General features: G+C 58.0%; 2 protein-coding genes across 2 annotated transcripts; both read left to right on the top strand.

Annotated features, from left to right (window-relative positions):
* The first annotated feature begins 1,412 nt into the window (after nt 1-1,412).
* Nucleotides 1,413-6,144, top strand: MYCL (MYCL proto-oncogene, bHLH transcription factor). Its single transcript, XM_071576711.1, has 2 exons — nt 1,413-2,013; nt 4,302-6,144. Exons 1-2 carry the CDS (start codon nt 1,509-1,511, stop codon nt 4,871-4,873), a joined length of 1,077 nt encoding a protein of 358 aa, XP_071432812.1. The 5' UTR covers nt 1,413-1,508; the 3' UTR covers nt 4,874-6,144.
* A 2,267-nt stretch (nt 6,145-8,411) lies between these two features.
* Nucleotides 8,412-24,185, top strand: TRIT1 (tRNA isopentenyltransferase 1). The gene is made up of 11 exons (XM_071576689.1): nt 8,412-8,589; nt 14,597-14,737; nt 15,170-15,268; nt 15,601-15,749; nt 16,618-16,760; nt 17,019-17,130; nt 17,250-17,362; nt 18,500-18,577; nt 20,118-20,227; nt 20,548-20,665; nt 23,553-24,185. Exons 1-11 carry the CDS (start codon nt 8,434-8,436, stop codon nt 23,690-23,692), a joined length of 1,359 nt encoding a protein of 452 aa, XP_071432790.1. The 5' UTR covers nt 8,412-8,433; the 3' UTR covers nt 23,693-24,185.
* The last annotated feature ends 148 nt before the right edge of the window (nt 24,186-24,333 follow it).

Here is a 24,333-nt window from a genome sequence, read left to right as displayed (position 1 = left end):
GAGGATTCCGGCCAGGGACACCCCGGGGATGTGCCCAGAGCTTCTGGCTGGGAACGGGGGCCAAGACTGAGGCAGGAGCACAAAGGGAGCATCAGCCCGAGCTCCACTGGGATCTGCGCCGCGCAGCGCCGGCCCCAGCCCCGCGGGCAGGATTGGGGTGCTCGGGGCTGCTCTGGAAGGGCCGGGAGGGCCCGCTGAGGTGTCCCTGCCGTGTCCCTGTCCCCGCCGCCGCACGGACGGTGCTTCTCGGGGCCACCAGGTGGCGTTCCCCGCCCGCCGGTAGCGACGGCCGGAGAGGACAGGGGGCGACATGGGGGGGACCGGGGGCAGTGGGGGAGACCCGGGGGTATAGGGAGGGACCGGGGGAGGGGCGGGAGGGACCGGGGAGGACCAGACGGGACCGGGGGCAGCTGTGATGGACCGGGCTGGCCAGCGCGAATTCATGCGGGGCTGGGCTGTTCTGGGCAGTGCTGGTCTATGCTGGGCTGCACTGGGCTGTGCTGGTCACCGGACTGGGACAATTTCCTCCCAGCACAGCCGATGCTGCATCCCAGTGCCCAGTCCCCAGTGCCCAGTGCCCAGCCGCCTCTGGCTCCCAGTGCCACTGGCCAGGGCAAATCCTCTGGCCCCATCCACACGAGGTGGCAAAAGGGCGATGCTGGGGCTGAAGAAGGTTCCCACAGGCTATGGGGGGAATCTGCTCGTTCCAGGTGGACTTTGTACTGCCATGTGTGTGCATGTGCAACGATGCCACAGCCACTAGTGCCTGAGGTGATAATTTCGGTATTTTCACAAGATTTGTTGCCCTTCCTAGAAGGACCTTGGCAGTGGAGGGATGCAGCATCCTGCTGGGCTCACTCGGATCCCGCTATCTTAGCCTGGATGTTGGGAAGAAATTCTCTGTGAGGGTGGACAGGCCCTGGCACAGGCTGCCCAGAGAAGCTGTGGCTGCTCCATCCCTGGGAGTTTCCAAGGCCAGGTTGGATGGGGCTTGGAACAACTTGGGAAGGTGTCCCTGCCCATGGCAGGGGGTGGAACAAGACGAGCTTTAATAAAATCCCTTCCCACCCAAACCACTCCATGATTCCGTGGTGCTCCGGTTTGCTTTGCCATCACGCTCAGCCGAATGTCGCCGGGCTGGTGGCACCGCTGCGTGTCTCTCCTTGCAGAGGGGGGACCCCCAAGCCCTGCCCTTCCGTGAGGCCGCGAGGGGCCCCCCGCCCGGGGTACGGAGCGGCTGCGGGTTCAGAGCGGGCCCCGTTACCGGCCCCGGTAGCGGGACCGGGGACCAGGGGGCGGGCCCAGGGCGGAGCCACGCCCTCTATGCAAATCCCAGCGCGGCGATTGGCGGGGCGCGGGGGCGGCCGGGCTATAAGAGCGGGCGAACAATGCGCCCGCCGTCCCGGCTCGGGGGCTGGCGCCGGGGCGGGGGCTCCCCCTCATCCCTAGGGCTGCCCCTCTCCTGAGCCCCCGTTTTTCTCTCTGCCGCCCCCTTTCCCCATGCCGAGATGGAGTTCGACTCGTACCAGCACTACTTCTACGACCACGATGCCCAGGAGGATTTTCACCGCTCCACGGCTCCCAGCGAGGACATCTGGAAGAAGTTCGAGCTGGTGCCCACGCCCCCTCTGTCCCCGCTGGGTGCCCCCGGAGAGAAGGGGTGCTGCTCCGGGGCAGAGGAGCGCTCGAGTTGGCTCTCCCGGTACTGCCTGGCCGGGGAAGAGCCGGAGTATCTCATAGGGACGGGGCAGATCTTCGGGAACCTGAGCGCTTTCATCCTCAAGGATTGCATGTGGAGCGGATTTTCAGCCCGGGAGAGACTGGAGAAGGCGATGACAGAGAAACTTTCCACGGGCACGCAGAGAGCCACGCCACTCAAGCCCTCCTTCGCGCAGGATTTTGGGTTCAGCAGCTCCGTGAGCGAGTGCGTGGATCCCGCCGCAGTCTTCCTTTGCCCGCTGGCCGAGAGCAAGATCCCCGAGTCCTCGGGCTCCGAGGGCCAGAGCGACTCCGGTAAGGATGGAGCTGCTCCACCCGAGGTGCGGGCTGCCCTGGGGGAGCCCGGCGTGGGGAACACGCGTGTCCGCACATGTGCGGGCCGGGAGCCTCCCAGCCAGGCTGCGCCTTTGTTGAGGCTCCGAGCGAGCCCCGGTCCCGGCCCCACCAACAAAGCGGGCTCGGCTTCTGCTCGGGAAACCCTTGCCCCTCTCGGGAGGGTGCGTGGGGCTCTGGTGGCCCCTCTCCCTCGTCCCGGGAGTCTCGTAGGCAGGTTTGGGGCAAGTTTGCAGCTCGCCGTGGAAACTTGTGCGTTTTGAGCGCCGCGGGTGCGCTGCTGCCGGCGCGTAACTTGGGCTGCTTCCCCCCCGCGCTCCTCCGCCCCCCCGGAACGCGCTTCCCTCGGGACAAAAGGCGGAATGTCCCCTGGGGCGCCAGGTTTGGGAACAGCGGCGTGGCCCCCGAGGCGCTGGCTGAGTGGGACGGGCAGGAACAGCCGCTCCGGTTGTGGCGTGTCCCAGCCCAGCCCCGGGGCACGTCTGCCTGTCCCGCGTGGGGGTGATTTTTCCCGGGGGCTCGGGCTGAGAAGCGGATGCTCCGAAACCCACCAGCCAAGGGCAGTGTGGCTCCACCCACGGCATCTCCCCCATCCCACTCGAGTTTTCAATCCTTATTTACCAACATCCCCCGTGTCTCTCCAACCCCCCGCCCCGCAGCCCGGGCGGGGGCCGTGCGCTGCCTCGCTCGCTCCCTCCCACGGAAGCCGGGCTGACTCGGTGCCGCGGGAGCGCTGCCGTGACCCCGTTAATAAATCTGCCGTGGCCGCCACCTGCGCTGGTGAGTCACGGCGCGGGAAGGGACTTAATGCCATTAGGAGTCCGGGCACGGTAAGCAGGTCGCGGGCGTTAAGAGGCTTAACCCAAATACGTGGGGCCGAGCGGGGCCCGCGGGGGTCCCGGGGTGGTCCCGGTCCCGCGGGGGTCCCGGTGGGGTCCGGTCGCGCGCCACGTGGGCCCCGAACAAAAAGCAACAGATTGCAAACAATGAGAGGGGCCGCGCTGATGGACAGGAGCGGTGGCCAATGGGATGCCGGGACGGCCGGCCGGCCCCGCTGAGCAGCCAATGGGCGGCTCAAGGGGGCGGGGCCCCGCGGCCCGACTTTTATTAATGAGCGGGGGGGGCCCGTGTGTGTCCACGTGGCTGAGACCGCGCGGGTTGTGACACTGGTGAGCGCGGACTGTGCGGGACAGCGAAGGTCTCCCCACCCCAGTAGCTCCAGTAGCAGAGTGGTTTGGACTTGCTGGGCAGAGACCCCAAAGCCTGGAGGGCTGGGGTGTGGGCTGGGGGCCACAAGCGGGAGTGCGCTCTGAAGCCAACACTGATGCTGTCACTGGAGGGGTGAGGGCCAGGCCTCTGCCCACAGTGCTGGTGGGGCTTTGAGCATGTCGGGACACCTTTGTGAGTGGCTGTATTTTCGCGTAAAGCCTAGGAAAAAAGTTGGAGGCTCGTCTCTAAAGTGAGAATGGCCACAAATGTGTCACCGCGCTGTCCCCAGGGCCAGCTTCCTGCCACTGGGCACAGAACAAGCTTCAGTGACAACAGGCAGGGTGCTTTGCGGTCAGTTATGCTTTAATTAGGTCTTTCAATTCCTCGGCTTGGGATGCCTTCGAGGTTCAGACTCTGTTAGAGGGACCCCTTCACCTCTCCCTCCCCCCCTGCGCAGTGGGGGATTGTCCCCTCTGTCCCCGGGAAGCCGGCGCTGAATGGGCTTTATCACTTGTGAAAAGTAACAAGTCACCGAGGTGGGAAGCTGCAGCCGAGGGGAACAAAGGGCAGCTCTGCCCTCGCATCCCTCATTTACAATTCCAATGGGCCATGAAAGCACCCGACCGGGATGAACTTTGGAGCTAGGCTGTCCCCACATCTTGTTCCTCCAGTGCCTCCCAAGCAGGAGGGCTCGGGTGTCTCTTGCCTGATAATCCTTTAACATGAACACATGTTGCTGCTGGTGCTGAAGTGAGACAGAAATAAACCCCATCCAACTTTGGGGGACCAGGCACAGGAATGTGGAGAGAATTCTGCTCCTTTCCAGGCACTGGGATTAGAAGAGGTCTTGGAAGAGCACTTAAATCAATAGTCCCTTCTGAGGTCGCAGACTGGCTTTGCAGTGCATGAGCAAACTTTAGTGGGGCAGCAGAGGGGAGGCTGCAGCAGGGCTGTGGGGACCCAGCAAGGCCAAGAGGGGTGACAGGGGGCTCCCAGCTGATGGGGATTTGTTCTTTCTTTGCCATGTCTGTTTTGAGCAGAAGGTGAAGAGATCGATGTGGTGACAGTGGATAAGAGGCAGTCGCTCAGCCTGAGGAAGCCGGTGACCATCACCCTGCGTGCAGACCCCCTGGACCCCTGCATGAAACGCTTCCACATCTCTGTCCATCAGCAGCAGCACAACTACGCCGCCCGCTCGCCGCCGGAGTCCTGTCCCCCGCCGGAGTCACCGCGGCACGACCTGCACCGGGACGAGGAGGAGCCCCTGAGCGCTGCAGAGCCGGTGCCAGCCATCACACTGCCTGAGCCCAGCTTGCCAAAACTCAGCAGCAGTCCCGGCTCCGACAGCGAGGACGTGGCCAAGAGGAAAAACCACAATTACCTGGAGCGCAAGCGGCGCAACGATCTGCGCTCGCGTTTCCTGGCCCTGCGGGACCAGGTGCCCGGGCTCGCCAGCTGCCCCAAGACCCCCAAAGTGGTGATCCTGAGCAAGTCCTCCGAGTACCTGCAGTCGCTCATCAGTGCCGAGAGGCGGTTGGCGGCCGAGAAGCGGCAGCTGCAGCTGCGCCAGACCCAGCTGCTCAAACGGATTGCTCACCTCAAGGGGCACTAGCGCCAGGGTACTCCCAGCCTCGGTCCCCACAACCCCCTGGATCCCTCTCAATTTGCACATTTTTGTTGGTTTTTTGGTTGTTTGTTGAACTGTTGGCTATGGGGGCTGGAGCACATGGTGGTTGCTGCCTGTGGGGTGGCTGTGGTGCTGCCCCTGGCTGAGGGAATGGGGCCACAGTGGAGACCCTCCTGTGGCATCACCTGCCTGGGGCTGGTTTCTTGGCACAAAGTTTTGCAAGATTTCCCCTGTCCCTGCTCTGAAGCTTTGTCAAGTGACTACTTCGATTCAAGAGCTCAACTCTGCTCCCCCTCCCCAGCACCCCCTGTGCCCCTGTCTGCCATTTGCCACCAACAGCATCGCTGGAAGCTGCCCCTGCACATCCATCTTGCCCTCAAAATCCCAGGCAAGTGTGGTCTGCCTTGGCTCCTGCAGCAGGCAGACACAGAGCCCAGCACGGGGCTCGTCTCTGGATGGATCCCATGGAGATGGTGAGGGCAGGATGTGTCTCTCACCAGGGTGAGCAGCACCCCTGGGCGATCCCCTTGCTCGGCTGGACCGGACCTCACTTCCTTATCACTTCACACAGTAGCTTGTCTTGGATTTTTTGTTCTAGAAACTGCTGCTGTAACTGCGAGTCTTATACTGGAGGCTGTGTTTTTATACTGTATTTTTGTACCACTTTTTGAGAAGTATTGGTAAAGAGTTTGCTTTTTTATATATATATATCTAAAAACTTTTTTTTTTAAGGGGAGTTTCCTGCTGCAGGGGAGGGCTCAGTCCTGCTGCACTTTAGGGAGATCAGGAAGGGGCTGGCTCCTGCTGGACCCTTGAGCTGAGTCCTCACAGAGGCCATTTACCCCCTTGCAGCTCTCCAAACCACCCTTTTGCAATAATGGGATTTTATCCCTTTCCTTTCCTTGTGAGTCTCCTTGTGACCACTTTTCCCACCCTTGTGAGTATCCCTTCACCAGCAGCCACTTAAAATCCCCAGCGAAGCTTTGGGCTTTGCAGGGGGCAGGTTATGTGTGTGTGGGGGGCTGCACTGCCTTCGAGGCTTCCCCCTGCTTGCACCCTCCTGCTGCCCAACCTGTGGTGGGTTAGGGGGTTGGCAGAGTCCCCTGTCCCCTCCCAGGGGTGCTGGCAGGAGTGGTCCTGTGGGACAGCACCCTTGGGCCCCACTGACCTGCTGAGAACTGTTAGAGTTAACACTGTGGTCGGATTTAGCACTTTCTTCATTACCTCACACTTCATAAATAAATAAGTTTGCAACAGCCTGTGTTGGCTTTTTCCATGCAGTTGGCTCTGGGTTTCTGTGCATCACCTCACGAGGCTCCTGGGGGGGCTGATCTGGCCCCTGTGTTTTGGGGGATCCTGGACATGACTTGGAATTCATATATTTTGCACCAGGGCTCTGCTACACCAAGACTGAGCTCTTTGTCCTGGTTTTCTCCCAGCAACTGAAGAAGTGTTCAAGGTGGTGGGGCCAGGGAAATGAATCACCTGGATTATTTTTCCTCCTTTTAAGTGATTTTATTGACAAGGAGGGGCAGAGAGCCCAGGCTGGGCTTGGAGGAGGCTTTGGTGTAACCATAAACCCCCCTAATGGGGCTGAGGGCAGGCAGTGTGGGGTGATTGCTGCCCCCCAGGTCAGGGTCAGGGCTGTGGCTGGCAGTAACCCTGCAGGGAGGGGGAATGCAATCCCCACTTGCTTCCAGGGGCACCAGAGAACTCCATATCCCAGGTCTGCTGAGTGGATGAAATGATATATATGTATGTTCTCTGTGCTGCCCCCAAACTCAGGGGATTTGGGTTTCCTTTGTCCTGGCAGCAAAAGACTTACTCTAAATGCAGGAGGGATGTGGGATCCTGTTACTGCTGAGGAGTCAGGAGAGAAGAGCTGCTGCTGGAGACTTGATCACCCCCAGGGAACCAGCCTTAAACAGCTATGATTCCACACAGAAGCCCTTGAACACCCATCCCCTTTGGTTCCAGCAACCTTTCACACCCTATGTGTTGCATCACACCGTGTCACAGCCTTTCAGAGCTGCATTAAAAGGTGCTCTCGTGACCTGCAGCTTAACCAGGGAGCAGAGTGACCTAAATCTGACACCTCGCCCATGCGCAGGAAACAAAGCCCAGATGTACCAGCCCCCCAAACGGTTATTTTTGTTGTGTGTACACTCACACTTGCAGCCTGGAGTCCTTTTTCAGCTCAAGGTGACCCTCCTGAGAAGGTTTTGAGTAAGCTGGGCTTTTTGTTTTCATGCTGAAGGCACATAAGAGGTTTGAAACATTAATTATCTTTCTTGGAAGTGATGAGCAAAGCCGTGGTCTGAGCTGAGACTGTCAGCAGTGGGAAATGTAGTTGGTCTTGAATGAAATAAGGAACAGCTCCAGTTTTGCATGTACCTTTGAGTTCCTCTGCTTAAAGCTGCATACATAAGCATAAATCTACCTGAAACTTCCCTGGTTACTGGAGCACGTGTCCCCTCTCGTATCACCACAGTCAGGATGAGGAAAGGAGACTGACAGTGCTATGAAGTGAACAAAATAAACACACAGGGCTTTCCTCCTTGCTTGTTCAGCACTGCAATTTGTGTCAGTTGTAATCATCACAATTCTGCATTTCCGGGCCGAATTAGTTATTTTTTATCTCACATTGCCCTGCTCACACCCTGCTCCTCGCTGTGCCCCCCAAACCACCTCTGCTCGCCCACCACATCTTGCCTCCTGCCAGCCCCAGCCCGGGGGTGTTGTGGGCACGGTGCCGCCTTCACGCCTGGGCTGGCAAATTTTTAGGACAGTTTCCCCGAGGCGGCGATAATCCCTTCCCTGCGAGGGGGGCCGGCTGCCCGCGCCCCTCCTCGCCCGCAGCCTCCCTCTGCCTGTTGCCATGGCAAGGGATGTGTGTTGCTGGGGAAAGCGGCACCAAGGAGGTGCCATGGCAACCGCCTCCCCATCTCCGCCCCGCTGTTGCCACGGAGACAGCCGCCCGCTCCCCATCCTCTCCTGTTGCCGTGGCGATGGGGAGGACGAGCCTCTTCTCCCTCGCTATGGCAACAGCCCCGCATCATCCTACTCTGCCCCTCTGCCATGGCAACAGCCCCGCTGCCCATCCTTCTGCCCCGCTGCCATGGCAACAGCCCCGCTGCCCATCCTTCTGCCCCTCTGCCATGGCAACAGCCCCGCTGCCCATCCTTCTGCCCCTCTGCCATGCCAACAGCATCCTTCCCACCCCGTTATACTCCTCGTAAAAAATGGCCCACGGGGCTGGTCCCCGCGCGTGGACAGGGGTGTGAGGGGCCCGGAGGGATGTTCGGGGGGAACGGAGGCCCCGGAAAGGAGCCAGGGGCCTGGGGATGGGTTTGGGGACCCACGACGAGGGAGGGGGAGCGGGCTGGGACTGGGGGCACGTGGAGCGGCCCGGGGGCACCGGGAGGGCCCGTGCCGGGCACCGGAACGCCGGCGGGCAGCGGCACACGGTGCTCGGGGCCCGGGCCCGTCCCCCCCGCGGGCGGCCCCGGCCCGGCCCGCCCCCGTCCCGCCCGCCCGGCCGGGCCATGGCGGCGGCGGCCGCGCTGTGCTTGGGCCGGGCCCCGCGGCCACCGCGGCCGCTCGTGGTGATCCTGGGAGCCACCGGCACCGGGAAGTCGGCGCTGGCGCTGCAGCTCGGGCTGCGCCTCGGCGGGGAGATCGTCAGCGCCGACTCCATGCAGGTACGGCCGGCACCGGGCCCGGCGAGGCCGCGGCAGGGCCTGGGCCTGGGGAGGCGGCCTGGGTGTACCGGGAGAGCAGCCCGGGCTGTCCCGGGAGTGGCCTGGGTGTACCGGGGACTGTCCTGACCCGGCCTGGAAGGGCAGCAGAGTCCGGTCGGGGTCCGAAGAGGCTCAGCCCCGGGAATGCCGGGCCCTGTATCCGGGTGCCTGTCGGGGAGAGCCCGGGGAATGGATCCTTCTCACTGGGTGTGCTCCTGGTCCCTGTCCCGGTGCCCCTATCCCAGCCCTGGTGCCCCTTGTCCCGGTGTCCCTGTCCTGGTGCCCCTGTCCCACCTGCAGTGCCCTGTCCCTTCTGCAGTGCCCTGTCCTGGTGTCCCTGTCCCGGTGCCCCTGTCCCACCTGCAGTGCCCTGTCCTGGTGTTCCTGTCCCGGTGCCCCTGTCCCACCTGCAGTGCCCTGTCCCGATGGGCAGGTGTTTGTTTGGTGTCAGAGGTGTCACTGTTTGCCCTCCAGCTGTCAGGGGACGGTGCCCTCTGAGCTTGTGGGCTTTGGACACGGCGGCACAACCCCCCCATCCCAAATAAATGCCCCTTTAGAAAGGAAACCAAAGCAAAGGGGTTTTAGTTTTAACCCTGCCAAAGCTACACGGGGGCGTAAGGGGTTAACTGTGGGGAGGCAGCAGCTGGAGTTACTTAGTAATGAGTAACTCCCAGGGTGGTATCCTCTATCACCAGCAAAGGGTCACCAAGAGATATGGGAAAGAGTATTAAAAATTATATTTGCTACTTGCAGTGACAGTCCCTGTGGTCTCATCTCTTATTGCAGGCAGCAGTGTGGAATACATCAGTTGTTCACTTGGGTTCAGTCAGCACCGAGGAGCCAAACCTCAGTTTTTCCTCCTAATTGTGTTCAGCTACAAGAGCTTTGTCACAATGTACATTTTGGCCACCACAAGAATAACAATTTTGTTATTGTTTAGCAAAATGTTTCCCTAATCCACACTTTCACTGTTCTCTTTCTGTAATGCCTGAACTTTCCACCAATTTTAATATTTAATGTATTTATTACACTTTCTAAAAAGGTATTTTCTGCCAACAACACCCTTGGTGCTGCTCAGAGACCAACCCCTGCTGTCCTGTGCCCACCTCCTGGTTCCTGCCCCAGCCTGCCAATACTGTTACTATTTGTGTCCTAGAGAACTTAACTTAAAATCTCCCTTTCCTCAATTTGGAGCAAGCAAAGAAAATGTAATTTTATGGAATGTTTTCCTTGAACTCTTGGGGAAAAATGTTTCAAGCCTGAGCTGTATTAACCAAATCCTGCAGGGGCAGAGCATTCCTGCAAACTGTGGCAGCTTTGTCCAGCTTTAACATCAGGGAAGTGGCTGTTGGCTTGAATGATGCCGCGCACATGAGGCTCGTGCTGCGTGCCCAGCTCTGCAGCCGTGGCTGGAGCCGCCTGGCAGGCTGTGAATTCCCAGTGCTCACTCGCTGGTGGATGTTTCCGAGCGTGTATTTTGTGCTCCGGTTGTTTCAGGTCCCTCTATGGGAATGCGGCGCTGGGAGGGCTCTGCTGCAGGCGCCCAATGGCATCTGGGCTCGAGTGGCTCTTGTCCTCCTTTCCTTTTAATCTCATTCTAGCGTGACTGTGGAGCCCGAGCCGAGCAGTGCTGCTGTTTTCTGCTGTAATGAGAGGAGGGGCAGCCCCAGGGCAGTGAGGAGGGGCAGAGGCGGCCCTGGGGCAGCGAGGAGGGGCAGGGGCAGCCCCCAGGGCAGCGAGGAGGGGCAGGGGCAGCCCCGGGGCAGCGAGGAGGGGCAGGGGCGGCCCTGGGGCAGTGAGGAGGGGCAGGGGCAGCCCCCAGGGCAGTGAGGAGGGACAGGGACAGCCCCGGGGCAGTGAGGAGGGGCAGGGGCAACCCCCAGGGCAGTGAGGAGGGGCAGGGGCAGCCCCCAGGGCAGTGAGGAGGGGCAGGGGCAACCCCCAGGGCAGTGAGGAGGGGCAGGGGCAGCCCCAGGGCAGTGAGGAGGGGCAGGGGCAGCCCCCAGGGCAGTGAGGAGGAGCAGGGGCAGCCCCAGGGCAGTGAGGAGGGACAGGGACAGCCCCGGGGCAGTGAGGAGGGGCAGGGGTAGTGAGGAGGGGCAGGGACAGCCCCGGGGCAGTGAGGAGGGGCAGGGGTAGTGAGGAGGGGCAGGGGCAACCCCAGGTCAGTGAGGAGGGGCAGGGGCAACCCCCGGGTCAGTGAGGAGGGGCAGGGACAGCCCCAGCCCCAGGGGCAGTGAGGAGAGGCAGCCCCAGGGCACGGTTCTGAGGGGCTGTGCCTGCCCCCCATGCTCCACTAACCCCGTTGGTGCCCCCCAGCCGGGCTGCTTTCTGCCTGGCTTTGTTCCCGTGCAGTATTGTGTCCCCGTGGCGTAGCCACCCCTCTGCCACACAGAGCCGGCTCTGGTGTCCTTGCAGGGGAGTTGCTGGGTTTTAAAACTCCCATTGCTCATTCTGGACTGACAGCTGCCAGCGAGCGTGTCGCCCTCAGCCCCCGCTGGCCATTCATCCCTGGGCTCCATGGAGCTCTGACAAATGCTGGCAGTGTTTTGGGCAGCTGCTGGAGCCGGAGCCAGGCTCGGGAAGGGGTCAGGGAGCCCCAGGCCCACCTGTTCCACACACAGGCACCCCTGCATGTATCTCCAGGGTGTTTTCGTCATGGCTGTGAGTTGCTGTGGTCAAATTACAGACTTAACTGCTGCCTGCTTGCAGCTCAGGAGCTCTGGTTAATCTGCTGGCCTCTTAATCTTTCTTTTTGTCCTTTCTGTTGCTGTTTGTCATCCCAGTGAGTTTTGTTTAGGAGTAGCAATTCCTTAGAAAGCCAAGCGGGGTGAAGCAGTTCTGTTTCTTCATTCCCGACAGAGCAGTGAACATGCAGCAATCCTGGTGCCAGCTTGCTGAGTGCCCCATCCACTCAATCCCACTGTCCCTTCTGGATTTCACCCTTGGAAGTGGTGATGCAGTCCTTCTGAAGAGGTTGCTCTAGTACATTTGTCAGTGTTTCAAGTCATGACATTTTGAGAGTCTTTGCTGACATCGTTCTCGTGGCCGGGGTCAGAGTGGGGAGCGAACTGTGCTCTCCTTGCACCTTTGCCTGGTTTGGGTCCTCCATGCCCCTCTCCAGTGGGGAGATCCCTTGGTCCCTGTGGAATCTCGATGCTTTTCCTGGCTGTAGGTGGTTTCGATGTGTCTGGGGTCAGTCACATCACCTTCTATACTGTGCTCAGAGCAAGGACCGTGCCTTTCCCCCACTAGTGCTGATGGTGACAGCGGGACAGAGTTTGGGGTTGTGGATGAAACCGGTGGCAGAGCGAGGCTCTGGGGGAGCCTGCCCTTCCCGGGCTGCGGCTCCTCGAGGCACCGTGTCCCCAGGATCGCTGCTGTTTGTGTCTCCTGCCTCAGTTTCCCCCCTCAGGAGGGGCCCGGAGCCCTCCCAGCCCGGAGCAGGCGCTGCCCCGCGCGGGGCTCAGCGCGGAGCGGCGAGGGCGCCGTCAGGGCTGAGCGCCTTTAGCGCTGCCGTGTGTTCGTGTCTCGGAGGCCGCTGCTCCGGCTGCCGCTAATCTGGTTTGGGGCCTTAGAAAGCAACAAAGGCTTATCTGAGCCACTCGCTGAAAATAGAAATGAGTGTCAGGAGGCCGTCTCGGTGCGAGGCCCTGCCGACAGCCAGCTGGTGGAAACCTTCTCCGGGCTTCGCTGGGTGTGTGTAAAAGGCTGCCTTTGTTTCCTCCCAGCCCACACACTGACACCGCATTCCTCCTCTTGTTGCCACATACTCAGGAAGGCCCTCGGCGTTTAATCTCCAGGAGAACCTGGGGCTTGCAGCCTGCACTGTATATCCTGGCTCTGTCCGGGCAGGGCACTGCGAGCTCCCGGCTGGCTGCTCTGTGCTCCCTGTGCTTTCGGGCAGACAGTGGGAATCGGAGGAGCTGGAGGGCTGGAAATGGGGAGAGCAGGCACTGAGCCAAAGCTCACGATTTCAAAGGCTTTCCGTGCCGACTGGAGCCCTGTGTTGAATGGAGCTGCTGAGCCCAGGGATCAATAGTCTGCCCGCAGCCACGGGGCATGTTGGCAGAGCTGCCTGTGGGCCTTTCCTGCCTGCTCCCCATCCCCTGGGGCAGCTGGTTTCTGCAGGGCAGAAGGGAAGAGCATTTGGTTGCCCTCCCTCTGCCCCTCGCTTCCTGCCCCTGGGAGAGCCTTTCAGGGTGGGAGCAGGAGCCAGCCCTTGCCCTCCCAGCAGCCAGTGCCAGAGTTAAGCAAGACAGGAGTGGTGCCAGTTCAGCCACCCCAGCAGCTCACGTGACTGCTGCAGGCAGGGATAGGGCTTTCCTGCTCCACTAACCTTGGATCGTCCCTGGCTGCTGCTCCGTGCCTGGTGCCCGTGGGTCACCTCTGTGTCACCCTGTCCTTCTGTCTGTGGCCAGGGGAGCAGTGGGTGGAGGCTGCGCTGCAGCTGGAGGCTTGTCAGCTTCTCAGGGGATTAAGGGGAAATTTATTTCTTGAAGTCTGGCTCTCTGGCTGGGATGGTTTCTGAGGGATGGAGGGGGAAATGAGTACAGCTATTTCCAGTCCTTTTGCCCTCATCAGAGTTTACCCCAAGCTGGGAGTCTTCTCTAAGCAGGAAGGTGCTGAGAACTAAACACATCCTTCCAAAGCACCTCCTTTGTCACCACCTGCTCAGTCCTGGGCACAGTGCAGAGCTGGGCTGGACTGAGAGGCTTTATGTGCCCCACTGTTCCCCACTGCCAGCACCCTCGGGGTGCAGGTTCCCACTCTGACCCCTGGTTATGTGCAGCTCTGCAGAACCTTGTAGCACCCATTGAGAGATGTGCCCAGGGCAGTGCCAGGGCACAGGCACCCCCATGTTTGCATGCCATAGGGGGTGAGGGCTGTCCTCCCTTCTCCTGTGTGGAATCTCTCTCATCAGGAAGGGCTCTGCTGAGCTGTGGGGATGAGACTCCAGCCTGAGGCATCTCCAGGCCTTGCACCACCTGGATTTGTGGGCTGGGCTGTGGCTGGTGCTTTATGGAGCCTGGAGCGTGGATTTGGTGCCTCTGCTGGGATCCAGGTTGTTTTGGCTCTTTACCAAGAATGTTCCCATGGGGTTGGTTTGGGTGGCTTTTCTCCCTGCTCTGCTCTCATTGTTCTCACTGAGGGCCAGCAGCTCTCAGCAGTGCTCACCCAGGTTGTGTATCCCAAACCTGAGAGTGAAGACACGTGAGATGCTGGTTGTGCTCACCGGTGTCTTCTGGCCCCTTGGCCAGGGCAGTGCTTTGTTTTCCTGGGGTCAGTGACCTGCACCAGCGTGTCTTGCTCTGTATCCAGGTGTCTCAGGGAGAGCAGGCAGCACATCAGGCTTCTAAGGGGTGCATGAGCTCAGACTGTTTGTGTGTGTTTAGGAGGCTCCATGGAGTTCTGTGTTGCATCCTGAGAAATCTTTGTGTGTTATGGGAAGCAGTGATGCTTGTCCCCACATGAGACTGTGCTGTGCTGGAAATGGGTGTTTGGAGAGAGACACAGCTGAGCTTTTAGCTGCAACAGCAGCAGATGAGGAGGTGGCAGTTTGGAAGCAGCTGCCCTCGTTTCAGAGGTCTGTGCTGGGCTGGTGACACTGACCAGGCTGTGCCTCTGCTCTCTGGTCATTCAATCAGCCCTTCCATCCTTTATTACAGGGTTATATCAAACCAGGAAGGCAGTCACAAGTGGTTGGACTCAACGGTTCATCTCCCATGGGCAGGAACAAACACCAGAGAGGTGCAGTTTGGCCCTGGCAGGAGCAGGAGTTGGCAAGATTCCTGCTGCCCTGCCTGAACAGTGCATGTGCCCCTGCCTGTGCTGCCTGCTCCAGAGGCCAGCGAGGGTCTTTGAGGGGTGACTGGGACAGACAGGGGCTATGTGTGGGGGAAGGAGCAGTGATTGGTGCAGATTTCATTGGACATAGAGGTGAAAGATGGGCTCTTCTCTTCCCCAGGTGTACAAGGGCTTGGACATCATCACCAATAAGGTTTCTCTGCAGGAGCAGCGTCTGTGCAGACACCACATGATCAGCTTTGTGGATCCCCTTGTCTCCAACTACACAGTGGTGGATTTCAGGGACAAAGCCACGGCTCTGATATCCTTTCATGCTGCAGCCTGCCTGGCTGAGCAGATAGGGGCTTCCCTCCTCTGTGGCCAGACCTGCCAGTGGGATCAGTGTTTGGGCTCTCCACATCCCAAGTAACTCTGGTTTTTCAGAGGATACTGCTGGTGATAGGGGTTTGGGGCTTCTCTTACCCAGCTAACGCTCAGGACAGCCCAGGGAGGATCTCTGCTGCTCTGCAAGTCCTGAGCTGGGTATTGCCCTCCCTGGCAGTCCCTGAGTGTCCCTGGGTTTTGGTGGTGGCTGATGGAGGTAACAGAGGATGGTGAGGGATGAGGGACACCTCTAACCCTGTCCTGCAGCCTCACTAGCCCCATGGGCTCAGGAGAGTGGGCCCCAAGGTGTTGTTCCCCCAGCCCTCCCTCTCTGCCTTGCAGCTATGTTTAGGCTCCCTGACTATGCCACATTGAAGATATCTTTGCCCGAGACAAGATCCCAATTGTTGTGGGAGGAACCAACTACTACATCGAGTCCCTGCTGTGGAAGGTCCTTATCAACACCAAGGTACCGTGGTGGGCTGTGAACCCCTCTGGGAAAGGGCGAGAGACCCTGAGGTTAGCTCAGCTCATTAGGCCATGGGGCTAAAAATGCCAAGGCTGTGGGTTTGATCCCTCTGTGGGCTGTTCACTTAAGGGCTGGACTTGATGATCCTTGTGGGTCCCTTCCAATTTAGAATATTCTGTGATTCTGAGAGTCCCATGTTCAAGGCAGGCTTGGTGTGGGACAAGGAGAACCCAAAGCCCTTGTTCACCCCGTGAATCTGGAGGATCTTCTTTCTTACACTGGCATTGCACAGGGATGAGTGGTTTGATTCAGGGCTGCCTTCTGCCCCACAGGAGAAGAACAGCACTGCCCCTGGACCAGTCAGTGACAGGAAAGTGGAGCTGGAGCAGCTGGATGGTGTTGAGCTCCATCGCCGCCTGAGCCAGGTGGACCCGGAGATGGCGGCCAAGCTGCACCCGCATGACAAGCGCAAACTGGCCAGGTGAGCTTGGCATTCCAGGGGCAGGAGGTGCCAGGCCCCAGCACCTCTTCCCTAGGGAAACCTGGAACATGACAAGATGTGCCTGGGAACACAGCTCTCCCACCCCAGGTGCTGCTCCAGGCTATAGTTGGTGCTTTGGGACCTTGGAGTGCTGGGGCTGGGGAGCTCTCTGGGGTTTCAGACCTCTGGCCATGCAGCCCCCTGGTTGAGCTGCCTGTGGAGTGGAGGGCAGCACATCACTCCTGGGTTGTGCACACCGGGGCAGCTCCCAGCAGCAGGGTTTATCTGCAGCTATTTAAAGACAAGCTGCTGTGCTGGCTGAGTAACATAGCTGAGCTCTGTGGGAACAGCAGGCCAGCAAGACCAGGCTTGCTGCTTTGGCAGGCCCATCCCAGCCGAGCCCTGGCCCGGGGGGAGCAGAACACCACCCACCCCATTCGCACGGTGCAGGGGACAGGGGGTTGGGTGCCCAGCACAGCTTCCTCCTCCTCCCTGCCTGGGCTGGGCTGAGCTGGTCGTAAAGCTCCACAGCAGCAGCAGCAGCACTGGCCCCTTCCTGCAGCCCTGCCTGGCTGGAAAGGGCAGGGTTGGAGCCAGATCCCTGTCCCCTGCAGGGCTTGTCCCAGTGCCAGGCAGGAGTGGGTGGCTGTACTCTGGGCTCCTTGGGTGCCAGCACTGCAGCCCCAGGACCTGGGTGTGCGTGAATGCCGGGCACAGGAGAGGGATGAAACCTGCCCTCCCCCCACATGAGAGGGTTGGATCTCAGCAAGTGTCTGCGGTTCCCTTTGCTGGAGCCCCCAGGGCTGCTGGGGGAATGGGAAAGCTCATTCTCACCGAGCCTCTGAGCTCTGTCTGTCTCTGCTTACAGGAGCCTCCAAGTGTTTGAAGAGACAGGAATCCCTCATAGTGAAATCTTGCACCAGCAGCAGGAGGAGGAAGGTGGGGGGCCCTTAGGTGGGCCCCTGAAATACCCACATTCCTGCATCTTGTGGCTCCATGCAGACCAGGCAGGTGAGAGCAGGCTCCTGGCTGGCTGAGGAAGGTGGTGCAGGATTAGAGCTGACTCCCTGCTTCTGCTCCAGCCTCCTCCCTGCAGAAGGCAGCAGTTCCTTTGGCATCAGTGGGTGTGACAGAGATGTCATTCCCCTCACCTGCTGGGCTCTGCCTTCCTCGGGTGGAGTGGGAGGTTGGCAGGGCTGGGTCATGCCCTGGCACACTGTGCAGCTCTGGGCCCCCCAAGTCTGAGCGTGCCCTGCTCTCCCCTGCCAGCTCTGGACGCGCGGCTGGAGCAGCGAGTGGATGACATGGTGGCCGCGGGGCTGCTGGAGGAGCTGCGCGACTTCCACCGCCGCTACAACCGGGACAAGGTGGCCGAGAACCGGTGGGTGAGGAACCAGCTCTGCTCTGCTCCCACTCCTCAGCTTCCTCTGGGAAGGGGTGAGGTCTCCCACTGTTCCACAGGAGATGGCTGTGACTCCTGCCTCTTGTCGTGTTCTCCAGGCAGGATTACCAGCATGGCATCTTCCAGTCCATTGGCTTCAAGGAGTTCCATGAGTACCTTGTCAGTGAAGGGAATTGCTCACCTGAGACCAGTGCCCTGCTGCTGCAGAAAGGTGTGAGGAAGACCCTGTGTGTCCCATGTCCCTCGGCCCCACACAGCTCCGGATGACACTGAGATGGTGTGAACCAAGGTCAAACCCTGGGGCAGGTCTTGTTGGGTCTGAGCTGCACCTTTCCCTCTGCATTTCCCACTTCTGCCAGCTCAACGGAGCAGGAACTCCTTTTCCAGTGCTTGGAGAGCATCTCTGAGCACACCCAGAGCAACCCCTCCCTTTCCCCAGGCTTCATTGCAAGATGTACAGAGCACAGCAGTGACTTTGGATCTGGAGCTGTTCTACCTGGGTGATGGGATCCCTAGAGAGAAGGAATGAAGCAGAACTCAGAGTTTCAGGAGCATTATGGTGGGAAGGAATGTGGGGATCCAGTGGATGACAGCACGAGTCAATAGTGATGCATCCTTTGATAGTGCTCCATGGTGCTCCTGGACACTCCAGATCCTGGAGTGTCTGGACTGATGTTAGAGGGGAGCTGCTCTGCTCCTCAGCACAGGGAGAGCCCAGAAAGAGCCCATCTGTCTCAAGGAGGGTTCAGTGTGAAGTGGAGATGGAGACTGAAGAAGCCACAGAAGTGATAAAAGGCTTGAAAACAAGTCTGGTGCAGAAGGAGCTTGTTGTGTCTGCTCAGGAGATGATTAGGAGGGATATGATAATCCTGGTATGACATCCTGAATGGTTGTACAGTGGTAAATCATCCTCTGAGCCCATTGCGGGTGGGATGAGGAGTCTGGGGTTCCATTTGAGCAGAGAATTGTTCAATTAGCCATTATGAGACCAGTGCAGCCCTTGATTGTCCTACCTGCTAAAAGCTGCACGGTGGAGGGTTTGGACTCTTTCCACCCACTGTTCCTTCAGGGATATTTGGGACACATTATCCAGCCCTTCCATGCTGCCACTGCGCCTACACTGTCTGTCAGGGCTCATCCTCTTTGCTGTGATGACCTTTCTGAGTGCTGGCTCAAGACCCCCAGACTGACAGTAGAAATAATTCTCATGGTGCCACCCAGCACAAACTTCTGTCTTGTGTGATTCCCCCCTGAAGCTGACAGCCTCTTCTCACTGCTCTGAGCTCAGTTTGCAGTATTGCCTTGACCTTTGGGTTTTTTTCTCTTTTTTAATCCTTCTATTTCAAAGGGATCCAGGCCCTGAAACAGGTGACCAAGAGGTACGCCCGGCGGCAGAACAAGTGGGTCCGAAACCGCTTCCTGAAACGTAAGTCCTCTGTTCCCACCCCACCCCACCCCACCTTGCCATTGCTGTTCTTGCATCTCTCCATCCCTCCTTGGTGCAGCTCCATCTCGGGAGGGGAGAGTGGTGCTTTGGGGCAGTCTGTTTGGAGGAGGCAGGAGTCTGGCAGACATCAGGTGTCTGCTCCCAACCAGATCCCACCTGGCACTGTCCATATGTGTCCTCCCCACAGCCTCTCATCCCAGACACTGAGAAGTCACCTCCTCCTCACTGTACCTTGTACCCCATCCCCTCCCAGCAGCAGTGCCATCAGGATGGATAAAATGTCCACAGGACAGAGCAAGCCCTCGGCCAGGCTCTGGTAGGTGATGATGATGATGGCCACAGCATCCCTTCAATGATCCCACTAGCAGCTCCTGAGGGGCTCAGAGTGGGGGGTCCCCACACACCCACACATGCTCCTGGCTCTGCAGGGAGAAGAGCCCATTTGACAGCTGCCCTCCAGATTAGGAGCAGCAGCCCCGTGGCTGCTCTCAGCCTGGGCTGTGCTCTCAGTGGTGGCAGGGAGCCAGCAGGACTTCCCCGTCCCAGCCCCAGCCTTGGAGCAGGGCCAGCAGCAGCAGCTGGGAGCCGGGCACTTGTTGAAAGGTGCTCAGTAGGGGCAAAACAACAATAAAATAAATAATAAAAAAAAAGGCGGGGAGAAACTCGAGTCAAAAGAAGATGGACTTTGAACGAGGCGCGAGAGCTTTCCCGGAGCCGTGTGCCGGGTGGCTGTGGCTCACCTTTCTGGTGGCAGGTGTGCTTCAGATGGGCCCTGGCAGAGGTCTGTTTGTGGGTTCAGCAATAAAACCAGCACCTGCTGGGGACTGGCACATGGCACCTTTGGTGGCTTTGTCTGAGCAGGGACAGCCATGTGCCCATGGGGAGGTGAGGCCTGGAGGGCAGGTGAGCCCTGGAGAGCTGCCAGGTTGCCCCAGGGAGCTGGCACCCTCTCATAGCAGCTGTGTTACCTCACCCAGACTGGGCTGCAGCAAGTGCCCCATGCCCTGGCATTGGGCCCAGGGAGGCCAAAGGGGTGGCTGTGAGCCTGCCCCTTGTCAGGTCGAGGCATTAGTAAAGTATCTCTTGCCGTGTCCTGCTGCCAGGAGTGGGGAGCATCAGCCCCTGCACAATCAATTACAGCTCTGAGGCTCCATGCCTGCATCTCCTTATAAGCTTGGTGTGATGGCTTTGTGCCTGGATCCAGCTTTTTCATCTTCCTCAGCCTCCTGTGGACCATGTCTGGGGTGAGGTGGTTGTTCTCATGGTGGGCTGTTGGCATGCTCAGGTTCTGTAACGCTTGCCCAAAGGCAGCCAGCTGTGAAGATGCTTCCCTGAGTTCCAGGGTGTTCCTGCTGCTTGCAGGGGGTGGTGCCCTTGTCATTCTGGCTCTGGAAAATCTGATGCTGTTTGCTTCTGAATGCCAAAGAACAGCTAGATAGGAAAAAGCAGACCCCTTCTCCCCATGGGGGTGGGATGCTGGGGGCTTCTGGTGGTGACCTGCCTTTCTGTGTGTCTGTAGGTCCTGGCCCCAATGTGCCCCCAGTGTATGGCTTGGAGGTGTCTGATCTCCAGCGGTGGGAGGAGGATGTGCTGAAACCTGCTCTGGAGATTGTGGAGAGCTTCATCCAGGTACTGGGTAACTGGAGTTAACACATGAGCAGTGACAGAAGCCAACTTCTTGGCTATCTCCAGGCCCCATAACTTGGCACAGTCTCTCCCTTGAGCAGTGCTGGCTGCTTACATGTCCAGCCTTGGGCTTTCCTTGCAGTAGTAGAAGTTTATTCTCCAAGCTGAAAATTTGCCCTAATGTCAGTGTTCCACTTGATAAAATTGCAGTGTGTGTCCTGCCAACCTTGGTTTGATGAGTCCACATCCCAGACTACCAAAGTGAACAGAGACAGGCAAATTTTCATGTGAAAAACCACTCTGAGACATTATTTAATCTGCAGGGCCGGGAGCCTCCAGCAGAGCCCCTGAAGATGGAGCACGATGTGAAGGAGAACAAGCGGAGCCATCGCGTGTGTGAGCTCTGTGACAGGCTCATCATTGGGGACAGGGAGTGGGCAGGTGAGGCCCAGCAGGGGGACAGGAGGGGCCTGGGAGGGGACACAGCGAGTGTGGCTATGTGGAGGGAGGGATGGAGCAGCTTCCCTGGCTGTCTCTCCGTGGCCAGATGACCCTCAGCACATGATCTTGGGCTTTCAAGGATTGTTTACAGCCTGTGGATGAAAGCAGCCATTTGCAAGCCCAGAGGGGGTGCAGGAGCTGTGCCACAGCAACCATCTGTCGGGCTTCCCCCCTTGCCCAGCACCCAGTAAACACAGTCATGGCAGGGATCTGTGTGTAGAATCTGACTCTGTTTAGTCAGGGCTGCTGGTCCTTTGCAACACTTTAGATGCTTCCCCAAAAGGCACAGAACAAATTTACTTCTTCTAAAATTCTGTTGTGTAAATGAAAGTATCTTAATGTTTTAATTGCTCAGTTTTGCTCCAATATATCCTATTTGTGTGGGGTTCTATTTTAAAAAAAAATTCCTAGCTGTAATAGTAATAGAAAGGGATTTTCTATTTTCAATAGACTTACTTTAAAAGAGCTCAGCTGGAATCAGATTAAGTCAGTGAATTTATCTGTGCTGGGAGGCTCATGCTGAGAGCCAGAAACAAGAAGTAGCAGAGAAACTGGCTGCAGAAATGAAACTGGTAAATCTCCATGTGTTGCCCAAATGCAGGATGTGCAGGGCTGTGGTTTAACCCCAGCTGTATCTGCTCACCCACTCCCCACCAGTGGCATGGGAGAGAGAATTGGAAGGGTAAAAGTGAGGAAACTTGTGGGTTGAGTTAAAGGCAGTTTAATAGAAAAAGCAAAGCAAACAAGGAATTCATTCACTGCCTCCCAGGGTTGGGCTCAGCCATCCCCAGTAAAGGCTCCATCACATTCAGCAGTGACTTGGGAAGACAAACTCCTTCAGTCCCTTCCTCCTCCTTCTTCCCCAGTTTTATATACTGAGCATGAACCTTATGGTCTGGGATATCACTGGGATCAGCTGGGATCAGCTGTCCCAGCTGTGCCCCCTCCAAACCCCTTGTGCACCCCCAGCCTCCTCTCTGTTGTGGCAGTGTGAGGAGCAGAAAGGGCCTTGCTGCTGTTCAAGAACTGCTCAGCATCAACAAAACATCCCTGAATTATCAGCCCTGTGTTGAGCACAAATCCAAACACAGCCCCACACCAGCCACTGTGAAGGAAATCAACTCTGCCCCAGCCAAAACCAACACACACAGACACAATGTAAAGATAAATTTCCCAAGTTGTTGATCTCCAGATTTGAACAAGTCACTTATTCCTATTGAGCTGGGGAAGTGCTGAAAGCAAAGATGGAAGTGGGCCTGGAGTAGGAAGCTCATTGTAATTAATGAGATCAGTTTGTAAGTGCAGTTGTTATTTTAGCCAGTCTCAGCTTGGAGGTGCTTTGGAGGAGCTCTGCCTGCACCAGAACTGGAGCACTCTGGAAGCTGTCAGGGTCCTGTCATCCCTCCAGGCCCAACCAGTTCTGTGACTGAGTGGAAACTCCTCAAGGTCCCCCCAAACACCACAACTGCAGCCACTTGTCCTTAGGGATGTCACCCCAGATTCCAATCAATTGTGACAATACCTCCCTCAACCAAGACCAGCTGTTGTTCTCTGCATCCAGCTGAACTGGGCTCAAATCCCCAGATGGTGGGAGAAAAATGGTCCAAAACCTGGGTGTTCCTTGTGCCTGCAAAGTGGAACAGGAAGGTGAAAACAGTGGTGGGAGCTGAGTGGATCTGCAATCTGGTCTGTTTTCTTAAGTCAAGTTATAGAGAGTTCTGGGAACTGCTCCCAGTACCCTGCTGGCTCTGGAAGATTTTAAAATTTTATCTAATTATACAATTTATGTGGACTGAAAGAACACAAGTCCCCATACAGCAACAGCAATCAGCCCTTCTTCAGCCACTGTAGCTTTGGTGTAGCTTGTGACAAATTGCAAGGGGTGAGACTTCATTTCAAGCTGAGGGTGACCCTCCAGCATTGTGATAAAGCAGCAGCTTTGCATGTAATTTCATCCTTTGGCAGAAAAAGGATGACTGGAAAACACCTGAGGGCCTCGATTCAGCAAGCAAATACCCTCATTTAATTAAGGCCCTGCTTGAAAAGTTTGTGCTTTAATTGCTGCTCTGATCTCTTGGAAACAGCAAAACCACCCTGCTAAGGTGGACAGACAAAGCCCCTTCCTTGAGATAAAACCACAGATAGAGGAGGTTTTGCTGTCCTTGAGGATGTGATTTCACACAGAAATGCAGCTCCTGCTGCCCTGCTGGGTCCATAGAGGCTGAATTACCCCTGGGATTACCCCTCTGTTCTTCCTGTCTCCTGCTGCAGTGCACTCGTGGCTGGGGCATTGCCCTGGAGTTATGCCCAAGTGTAGTTCTGCTCCAGGCTCTGTCCCTGGCTGCCCTGGAGATGCACAGAATATTCCCAGTGTTGTGGTGCAGGGATCCAACCCTACAAATGATCCTGGCAGTGCTCCATGGAGAGCAGAGAGTTGCACAACCCCACCTGAACCTGCAAAGTGCCACCTCTTTGGAAACACCTGCCCTTCTCCTGTCCTCCTGGGAGAGGCTGGGAACAGACTGGTGGGGAAGGTTGAGTCACAACAATCTGGAGTCTTCTGCAGGTACAGAACCAGGATCATTCCCTCTCCCAGTCCTCCCTGTGGCCAGGAGGAGGTTTGGGAGCATTGTGCCCCTCTGAGCCCTGATAGTTTGGTCTGAAAGTGTCCAGAGAAACAGCCAGGGCAGGGCTTGAGAGTTCACTTTGTGCAGGAATGGGTTGTGCCAGAGGATGGGAAGGGAGTGGGCTCTGCACTGCATGGGAGGGTCGAGTGTTTCTTCCTTCAAACTCCACGGATTAAACTCTCTGTTTGCCTCTTCCTCAGCTCACACACGATCCAAATCCCACCTGCACCACCTGAAGAAGAGGAGGAAGCAGGAGGCAGCTGGCCATGCCACAGGGCCTGGGGGGGACAGTGGGGACACAGAGACCTCTGACGAGGATGGCAGCCTGCCTGTGCCATAGGCCTGGAAACCAGCTGGGAGAGAGGATCAGCTGTGCATCCACCTGCATGGCGAGGAGGCACCTTAGTCCTGGGCAGCCTTGAACCAACGAGCTGAGTCATTTTTCTGGGCATGGGGCAGGTGTGTGATGGCAAAGGCCGTGGGCTGCATCGGATCCCCTTCATGTGGCTCATCCCGCCGTGTTCCCATGGTGTCCCAGCCCTGCCTGCAAAGGGCTGGGCCCCGGGGCAAGGCTGCTGGGAGTGTCCTCCCATGCAAAGTGTGAATTCTGCCAGAGACACAGCGTTATCCTTGGAATGGCTGAGCTGATGCTGTTGGCATGTGGACATGTGGAGCTCAGAGACAGAAATACCCGACTCCTCCAGCTTGGCCAGGAGTGCAGCTCCAGAGCCGAGCGAGCTCTTGCTGCTTTTCATGTGGAGAGGATTTTTTTTGTTCTTTTATATGGAAATAAAGTTGCAGGATTATTGTGGGTTCTCCTCCCTGTTAACAGGTGCAGTTTCCTTGCTCTCTGATTCCACCTGGCCCAGGTTCTCTGCTCTGGGCACAGGGCAGGAGATCCAGGTGTGGTTCCTTCTTCCAGTCCCCTTTTCCACAGCTTTGGAGGGAGCTGAGCAGATGTTCCCAGCATGGTGGGGAAAG

Source organism: Pithys albifrons, chromosome 24 (assembly GCF_047495875.1).
Source record: "Pithys albifrons albifrons isolate INPA30051 chromosome 24, PitAlb_v1, whole genome shotgun sequence".
Taxonomy (NCBI): Eukaryota; Metazoa; Chordata; class Aves; order Passeriformes; family Thamnophilidae; genus Pithys; species Pithys albifrons.
Note: the sequence above shows the minus strand (reverse complement) of the source record. Positions and strands in the feature narration are given on the sequence as shown.